General features: G+C 47.4%; 1 protein-coding gene across 11 annotated transcripts in view; it reads right to left on the minus strand.

Moving 5' to 3' along the window:
- Nucleotides 1-8202, minus strand: part of ELAVL2 (ELAV like RNA binding protein 2) — an 84518-nt gene extending 76316 nt beyond the window's left edge. For 4 of the 11 annotated variants that reach the window (XM_052700899.1, XM_052700897.1, XM_052700896.1 and 1 more), the window contains exons 1-2: nt 8002-8118; nt 7099-7157 (exon numbers count right to left, since the gene is read on the minus strand). Coding sequence is in view for 4 of the 11 variants with exons in the window: in XM_052700893.1 (XP_052556853.1) it covers nt 8002-8168 (167 nt within the window). In the remaining 7 variants the exon portion in view is untranslated. Of the gene's footprint in view, nt 1-7098; nt 7158-7365; nt 7387-8001 lie in introns of those variants that run through there. The other 7 variants (XM_052700893.1, XM_052700890.1, XM_052700891.1 and 4 more) reach the window with 5 other exon arrangements.
- Nucleotides 8203-9824: the final 1622 nt, after the last annotated feature.

Raw genomic sequence — 9824 nt, forward strand, 5'->3', positions numbered from 1 at the left:
CATCTGCCATCCCAACATGAAAGGCCTCTTCACCTCTAGGTTACACATACAATGTTTCAAACACTTTTTTTTTTTTTTTAAATAAGAAATTCCTGTTCCCATTAATCCTGTCAAAGAACTTCCGTATTTTCCATTTAGAATTAAGAAACCCTTTCATTGATGTATATTACCTGCCATCCACATTTCAAGTGTTAATAGCCATCCAAGTAGCATTAGATGTCTAAGTCATGCACTTCATACACATTTAGGTAGTTAGTGCAAAGTCTCGCACATATGTATTACAATTTGACTCCATTATCTTCGTAAGTAGTAAAAAAAATGTGATAAAATATACAGCTTCAGCCCTTCCTGGCATGTTAATAGCCATGTTTTCCAGATGTACAAAAAAAAAAAAAAAAAGCAACACAGCCCTCTCAAATGAAGTCATGAGAAGAGGTATTGCAGAAGCACTGAATGCAAGACAGAAGCACCTCTGGAGTGTGGACTGGTGCAACTGCCATGATCAAGCAGCTGTCTCAGGCTTTCCTCACTGGACAAGCGCTCCAGTTACTTTAGTCAAGGAAGACTATCCATTGCTCTGCCCTCAGTCACCAATCTACTAAAATACAGTAATAGAGAACACATTTTAACTAATGCTATCTTGGACAAAAAAACCCTTCAGAGATTTCATATGCATAGCTTGTTACACGCTCCTTGATATGGAAGCAGTCAACCACTTCATTGGAGTTTAGCTATGCAAAAAACCTTCCACACACAAAAAAATAATCCCACACCCAGTTATAATTCAGTACAGATATTCCTGGCCATCACTTGATCTCTAACAAGATGACTAGTTTAGTATTACTGAGTTGCAGTGGATCAGAGAAATTTCACTACAAGCACTCTCCTTATGACAATAGCCTTTACCAAAAGACAAGTATGACTCAATTTACTTTCCTTTCAGTTTGTTCAATCATTATAGAAAAAAAATTCAGCTACTCATTTAGTTAATGAGGCTGTAATCCTCATCTTGCCTACCAACTTCTCAACCATGGATGCAGTCCAACACAACTTGCTATGCCAAGTTTCACAGTTTAGCTATCTGAATGCAAAAGCAGCTCCTAAACTCTTCATTTTAAGCAGTTCACTTGGTCAGCAATTTTGCAGCCACCTCTGGAATGGGTGCTCCGGCCAGATTAAGATTAGCAGCTTTATATCAGTAATTATATTTTGGGATCTAGCTGAAGATACAAACACTTCAAAAAAAGTTATGCTTGTTAATAAATTCACTTCACTATGCATGCAGGCAGCACATGCATAGTTTGTTATGAGAAGCATATGGTGTTTTAGAGTTATGACTTTAGTTGTCCCTGTTTCGAAAACAGACAGAAAACAGCTTCTAATGCATATTGGGAAGAAAGAAATTTCAGCATGAAGTCTGACAAGATTTGTAACCATGTTACTAGAGATAAAAATAATATCCTTGATTACGATTCTAGCAGGTATTAGGATTTTAAAAGCTCTTTGTATAACAACTGATTTGCAATAGTATTTCCTGCATACCTATATTTAATTACAATTGTTGGTTCAAAACCACAGCGAGCAGTTGATACAAAGAGAAAGGAAACTCCAAGATATTGCACTGCACTGAAATTTTACTGCTACATATGAAATGCTAGTAAAGCTAGTGGATGAATACAAATACAGATCACAGCATTAGGTATTTTTGCTATTTTGGGTGGACAAACAAAATGGAGGGCAGAGTAACAAGGATTCCATTAAAAAAAAAAAAAAAAGAGGATGGGCTGGAGCTGCTAATTGCGGCAGTTTGGCACAACAGTTATTACCTATTTAAGAGCTATGATTGCCCATAGAAGCACAAAACAATCAATCAGATGTCCAAGCACCTTTCTTTCTACTTCCTTCTCACACCCATTAGAAACGTGCTCCTAGCCCGCAGCTCCAAAGGACATCTCCTCCTCCTCCTCCCCCCACCAAATGCACTCTATTCCAAGTTACCTAAAGTTGCAGGAAACTTCAGTACAGCGGCTGGGTGTATTTGCTCCTGCCCCACTGGCACCACGCACTTACTAAAAGCTGCTCCACCATTCAGCCTTTCCTGCACTGCATCAGATCAGGCACAGCTGTTTCTGATGGGAGAGCACTGTAACTGCAAGGAAACATTCACAGGTGCACTCAGAGCACGGAGGATAAGCACAGTTCTGCACCAGCACTGAAAATGGAGGGGCATGCCACAGAAACCCAAATTCACAAGGCCCAGTTTAAACAACAGACCAGTAAACCCTTGACCTTCTACTGGTGCCTTTCATTTCTCACTGTAGGTATTTCCTACAGCAATCCTAAATCAGAATTATTTCCTGATAGCACTTCATAGTTCCAATATTAACAAAGCAATGACACAAACATGAAATTCCTATCTGATTTTATCTATATGAAGGCCTGCTAATACTACGCTTCCCATGTAGGGAAGCTTCCCTATGCTTTTCCCACACAGGAAAAAAACCCTGCAGCCCTCTGAACTTCATATCCATACCTTATATTTCTCTGTCCCAGTCCCAGAAAAAGAGTTCTTGCTGAAGGACTCAAAGCCATATATTTTTCCCTAGTGAACTTAATTTAGCCTCCAGTTGGAGTACACCTTCTGCTCCCCTCCGAATGAAGTCAAAGCAATCCTTGAAGGTCCTTTCACATGTGGAGGTGCAGCCCATGTGGAGCTGGCAGACACTGCAGGAGGGATCTGTTCTCCTCCCTCCTTCCTTGCCCCACCAACCCCCACCCCAGCAACATGGCCGAAAAACTCAGAATCAGCTCAGCATGCCACAGGCATGAGGGAGGGAGGCACATCCCAAATACACCTTTACCAACCTTAACTCTGCTTTTGAAAAAAATGTGCAAGAAATGAAGCTAAAGTATTGTCAACAACGTAAGAAACAGAGATCCTGTCAGTGGAAATGTCAAATTTGTACTACTACTCCCTTTCTACAGATGAATCTCCACTCCTTAGAAGTCAAATTAAGACACTTAACCTACAAATTTCCATAAAACCCAAAAAAACATTAGTTTTACTCATCTGCACTGTGTAATAAATCCAACTAATTTTACTTGTCATTAAAATTTGACCAGCAGAACAACATTAAGTGCTGCAACAGTCACAGAAATGGGAGTTTCACCCCATAGAACTTGCATAAATCTCTTCCAGTTCAATCTGAGGAAAGATGTAGCGAAACTCATTCCAAAAGCAAATACAGCTAGCATAAACCTGCAGAAAGGAAGCTCAATAAATACACCAGCAAGCACTCATAGCATCCAAATGTGCATCTTCTCCCATCTCACCAGTACTCCAGTATCAAGCACTCAAGAAATTATCACTTTCGAGCAGTTCAGTATCTCAGCATTATCTCAATCCACTCCACATTTGACGAAGACCAAAGAGAAAACACCATGTACCTTTCAGGACTTTTATGAGCCCACAGCATCCTCTGAACTCCACTACTTTCTAGCTTGCATCATGTGGTCAACTACTGCAGTTTTCACCGGAATGCACCTTTTTTGCTAACCACAACAAACTAAGATTCTCAGATATTTCTGCAACATCTTAAAGCTTCATCTGCCCCAGCCTCTTGCATATGTAGCATCTGAGTCAGCAGCAAGCCAAGGACTGTAGAAGGCAGTGAGGAATCAGTATCACAGAACATTTCATGAAGTGCAGCCTAGAATTCCCTAGAATGATTCCCAGCGATCCCAAGCTGGTGCACTTCACAGCAAGGCAGTGCCAAGCAACATTTAAACTCCTTATCTCCTTGCAGACTTATTAGGAAGCTATAGTTTCTACCAAACTTGCATATGCCCAGGCTCACTGTGACTATCAAAACAAATGAAGACCCCTGATGCTTAACTATGGGAATACCACGAAGAACAGTGGCTCAAACAGAACAGAAAGCAGTGTGACGCTCATTTTAAGCTCCATCTGGAAAGCTTACGCTTGTTCCCAATTTGCATGTTCAAATGTAGGGAATAATGGCTTCCCATTATAATTCCTGTTGTTTTATCTTTAACAGTTCCTAAAATTCTAGAAATTTTGCCGGAAAAATCATATTTGAATAATGACTTCAAAAAAATTGGTCTATGTTTAAAATTTCTAAACCTTCTCTGAGAGGTTTTTTTGTTTTGCTTTGTTTTTTTTTCCCTAATATCTGCAGTAAGAAGCTTATAACTCTTTCACCAAGTTTTTAGAAGCAAAGAACTGAACTCTCCACCAGATGCTGGTGTTTCATGAGGGCTTCCTCCTCAGGTTCATCTTCTGCAAGCCTATGCTGAACTGAGTGAGCTTCCAAATGCAGTGTGACCAAGCTCTGACAATGTTAGCACAACGCCTGGCTGCTCAATGCCAAAATAGTGGATTCAAGGAGTCCCCACAAACCAGCAGCAAAGCCTGTAGAGTGAAAGCAGGGTGCTTAGCATTGGCAACTCCCATGCTCAGTGCTCACACCTCCTTGAGCTGCTGAAGTCCTCAAGAGACCAATCTGCCTCTCCGCGATATTCTACCACTCGAAACTTGGGTTGACTTCAAATTCAGCAAGAAACTGGACAACACATCTTGATCTAGCCCAAGGGGTGGGGCAGCTGGAAGCTCCATTATCCTGGTTTCACCAGGCTAATCCTTCTCCGATTAATTAGAGAGATTTGAGCAGATGAGATCAAAAGTTGCTTCCTTCAAAATTCCAACTGCAGACAGCAAAACCCAAACCAGCATCAGCTGATCCTGCTGATAGCACTGATTTCTGTCAGGACAAGAACCCTATGCATAACGCTGCATTCTTACTTTTAAACTCGTAGAAGCAGCGAGTGACATTTGCTGCCCTCTATAGATAGCAGCATTTATTAGTGGAGCATTAGATAGAAAGCAAAGATGGCTTTAAAGTAAGATTGGAACATATATTCATCACAAATTGAATTTCTCCATTAGTAAGCATTCTGTTCTACTGCCATGAAGAACCTCAGCCACAGAAACAGAAGTCATTACACTGCAGGACAGCAAGGACTTTGTCCATAAAAGCAGCATTTTAACATCATTGCTACCAGGAGGAAGCTGAGTGTGCATCCCTGTACTATTTTTACCCGCACAGTCCACCTCCCTAGTGGCACTGACTTATTTTAAGAAACAAAAAAGCTCAAGTATTCCTTTTTAAAAATGTGTGATCCATTCTTCTCTATCTTCAACTGTGTCCCTACATAAAGGCAGCTTAGCTTTGTCTGTCCTAAAAATCTCTCTTAGATTTGCAAATGTTTGAACAGGAATGAGCCCAGAGCTCCAGTGCAGGTTGCATGAAGCCACACAAAAATCTGGAAATAGCCCAAAAGCTATATATATATATATATATACATAGCTCCAAGTCAGCAGCTCCTTAGAGTAATTTAAGCAGTGTACCTGGTGCCCAGCTCAGCTGTGGCTGTTCAGAGTGCGCACAGCAGTAAGGGTACGAATTACAAAAAGGGCACTCAGGAAAGTACCTGCCCCTCCCTGCAGAACAGCATTAAGGCTAAGTCAAGAAAATAAGGAAAAGTTTATGCTTACTGCAGTACAGAGGTTAAATTTACATCAGAAATACTGTAAGAGTGTGTTTAAGCCACCAATAGGAGAGATTTATGCGTGCTGGGGAGGTATCACCTGCTAAAACGCAAGCAATTAATATTTCTGCTGCACAGAGGAAGGCTGAGACACTCTGTCAAGATAAAAAGATGAAATTAAGGCATTGCTGAGAGAAAACATCAGTTCAGGTACAGCCGCAACACATTTAATACGGTATCAAAGCTGTGCTTGGCCAGATTTTAATGAGCATGATAAAATTCCTCAACACTTTCAAGGTCATTTGTGTGTTGTCTGGAATCACAAATTCCCTCAATATACCACACCAAAAGGCTTCAAACACAGCATCTCTTTTTAAGGAAAACCAGTCTGACTGCCAATTCTGTACTTAAAAATGATTCATGAGTAATTTAACCCCAATTCACAGTCCAGCGCTCAGCTACCACCCCCAGTGCAGCAATCCCAAGAGGCCAGCAGGGAAGGAGAGGCGCTGAGCACCACTTCCAGAGCTTTAAAAAAAAAAAAAAAAAAGGAAAAAGCACCGAACCGATGCTACAGCCACACGACTGGTGTCTGCTGGCCCAACACGTCCCCATTCACCGACGCATTTCCCCAACTCCATCAACTTCATTTAACATTCAACGTGAATGCAGACAGAGAAAGGCAGATGAAATCGGATGGGCTGCTTTTAGTACAAAGATAGCACACCTCACTTTGGTAAAACATGTGCACAGACTGATGCATACAATTTATAACAAATGCCACTTATAAGAAATCCGGACACCGAAGTTCACGATTGAGTCATCAAACCCGAGTTGTCCTCTGAACTCCCGAGTGCGGCAACGCATTACAGAGTTTTGGACTCCGACTAAACCAACTGTAGTAATACTAATTTTGTTTTTTTCCTTTACAAAAAGCCCGTGGTGCCGCCCGAACCCGCACAGAACGCACTGCGCTGCGAGCGCAGCCTGCATCCCCGCGGGTGGGGGTGGAACAACTCAGCAGTACCGCTCCACGGAGCGCACAGACGGCGCGTTGCGCCCCGCAGCAAAAGTTCTTAAAACGAGGCTTTATTCAGCACCAAATCCTAGCCAAAAATTAAAGAAAGAAAGAAAGAAAGAAAGAAAAAAAAAAAAACCTAAAATACTACGTTGGTGCGCACAGCGCCGGCGAGGGCGGCTCAGAAGGGCCGCGACGGCAGCCGCGCCCCGGCCCCACCCTCGGCCCCGCAGCGCTCGAAGCAAAGAACGGCTCCACCAATGGTGGAGCGAGGCACGGGGAAAAGGCCAACGCCGTCGTCGGGCGATGCAGGCACCACACAAAGGGTGGGTCTGGCACAGGTGCCGCGGAAAGGTCCGCAAAAATCCTGGAGCGCGCCGCAGAACATCTACCTCGAGGAGGGGGGAGGGAAAGATTGGGAGAGGGTGGCGGGGCTAGAGGGAAGGGCCGTCTGTCCGCAGGGAATAGGCTGCCAGAGGTCGTAAGCACTCGTGATGCCACGCCGCAAATACCTGGGAGCTCTCAAGTTGGGAGTGCAGCGATCCAACGCTGCCGGAAAGCCGCAGGTTACCTACGACGACAGCGCAGGGTGAGGTCTCCGTCCGCCCCACGCGGCTCCGTGCCCGCGCACCACCACCACCGCCGCCGCCGCCGCCCTCTCCCGCCCCGTCCCGCTGCCCCCCGCCCCGACACCCGCGTTGCATCGCGCCGCACCGGGGGCTGCGTGGGGCCTCGCAGCCGCCCGTCCCTCAAGCTCCAACACCACCACCCGCACCCACCGATACCACCCCGCTGGAAAGATCCTGCGTCCTGCGGCGTCGGGCCGATAAAGGCGCTCACCGCCCGCCCCCGCCTGAATGACACCGCCGGCGGCCACTCAAAGAGCCCCGCGCCCGCGGGGGCCGCGCCCCCGGGACCCCCCCCTTCCCTGCCCGCCCGCCGCCCGCTCCCCGCCGCAGAGAGAGCGCCGGTGCGGCGGCCGCCGGACACCTGCGCCGTTTGCTCGACGGCGGCTCCGCGCCCGCGGGATCGGGCACGCGTGGCTCTGTGACCCTCCGCTCGGCAAAATACACAGAGAGCGTCGAAGTGCCGCTCCGTTACCAGGAACCGCTCTGTGCGGCTACCGTGCGGATCCCTTCCTTACGGCAATAGGTGGGCGCGGAGCGACGTGCGGGGCATACATTAAGCAACAATGGCAGCGCCCGGCACCGGCCCTCCGCGATGGGGCGACAAAGGGCACGGCCCCATCAGCAATGCCCCCACCACACAACTTCTCGCCGCTCTGCCCCCGCCTCCCCACAGCGCCGCATCGGAATCGGACGGGGCGGTCACACCGAGTCTGAGCTCCGCCGGGGCCGTCCTCTCGGGCAAAGTGATGCCCGGTGCACGCACGGCCGGAGCGAAGCACGACTTACCTCCGTCCGCTCGGCTCAGAGCAAAACGTGACGGCGCAGCTCTCCCGGGTAAGGAGTGAGGGGCAGAGGGAGCGTCCGCTCAGGACAAGGCGCAAAGAGAGAAATCGCGGATAGTTCTGAAAGGGCGTGGAAAAGGGTAAAAATAAAATAATAAAACAAGCAGACATAAAGCCTCTCCCTCCCTCTCCCTGCAGTCCAACACTGGGGGGGGGAGTGGGGGGGAAGGGGAGGAAAGGGGCAGAAATAAAAAATGGGGAAAAAAATGGAAAAAAAAAAAAAAAAATCGGCGGGGAGAACCCAACAGCGCGGCAGTGACAGCGCTGCGCTCCGCTGCACAAAAAGGAGGCGGAGAGCCGCGAACAAAGAGCAGCGGGCGCGGGGCGATGCGCTGCCGCTCACTGCCGTCGCCGCTGCTCTCCTAGCACCGCGCCGCCGGGGCCGGGTCCCGCTGCCGCATCGCGGGTTGCGCGCGGGGCCGGGAGGAGGACGCGTGTCGCGCCGCGCCGTGCCAGAGGCGGACCGCCGCGCTGATTTATAGCGGCCGCGCCGCCGGCTCCTGCCCGCCGCCGGGCTGCGTGCGGCTGCGTGTGCCGCGCCCGCCGGCGCGGCGCGGGGGCGGCTGTCCGCACCCCCTCCCCAGCGCACACACGCACCCCGCAACCGCCGCACCGCCCCGCAGCCCGGCGCAAAGCAGCGTGCTGCCGGAGCCGCGTGCATCCATTGGCGCGGCCGCCGCCGCTCGGCCCGCCCACGGGCTAGACGGCTGTCGCCTATTGGCCGAGCGGGATGCCGCTCGGAGCGGCCCCATGGCGCCGCGGAGAAGGGTGCTGTGCGGATCGCGAGGCCGCGAGCGCGGGCACGGCGGCGGGAAAGGGGCTCGGATCGGGCAGCGGAGTGAAGAAGCGGGCGCGGTTCTACCTCGGCTGGGAGCCCCGGGAGGATGCTCTTTTGTGTTTGCTTTCTTTCCCATTTTCCTTCCTTTCCTCCCCTTTTTTTTTCACCCTTATTTCATTTTATTCATTTCTTTCCTTTTTTTTTTTTTCTTTTCCCCGTTTTCCATGTTTTTCTCCCCCCCCTTGTTTATTTTCCCTGTTTTTTCTTTTTCTTTTCCTTTTTTTTCTTCTTTTGCCTTTTTTCTCCATTTTTCCTTTTTTCTTGTTTTCCTTTTTTTTCCTCCTTTTTTTCTTTTTTTTTCATTTTTTTTCCTTTTCTTCCTTTTTCCTTTTTTCTTTTCCCTTCTTTTTCATTTTTTTCTTTCTTACCCTACCTTTTTTTTTCTCCATTTTCCTCATTCATTTCTTTTCCTCTTTTTCCTTTTTTCTTTTCCATTTTTTCAATTTTTTACTTATTTTTCCTCTTTTTCTTTTCTCATTTAGCTATTTTTGTTTCCTGTCTTTTTCCTTATTTTTCGTTTCTTTTTGTTCCTTTTTCTCCCCTTTTTTTTAATCCCTTTTCTTCCCTTTCCCTTTTCTTCCCTTTCCCTTTGCTTTCCCTTTCCCTTTCCCTTTCCCTTTCCCTTTCCCTTTCCCTTTCCCTTTCCCTTTCCCTTTCCCTTTCCCTTTCCCTTTCCCTTTCCCTTTCCCTTTCCCTTTCCCTTTCCCTTTCCCTCTTTCCCCTGCCTCACACCACTTTGCCATTGGCTTGTCAGCAGCATGTATATAAAGTTTATGCCACTGCTCAAGGGCTATTCTCACACTTTGACTGCTGGCAGCACCAATGCAAGGAGTGTGATCCCTTGGCATAAAGCTTCTGGCAGAATGGAGGAGGGAAGAAAGAAAGAGATGGAAGAAGGAGGAGAAAAGAAAGAAAAAGGAAGGAAGAGA

This window comes from Tympanuchus pallidicinctus, unplaced genomic scaffold (genome assembly GCF_026119805.1).
Source record: "Tympanuchus pallidicinctus isolate F22 unplaced genomic scaffold, pur_lepc_1.0 scaffold4, whole genome shotgun sequence".
NCBI classification, from domain to species: Eukaryota; Metazoa; Chordata; class Aves; order Galliformes; family Phasianidae; genus Tympanuchus; species Tympanuchus pallidicinctus.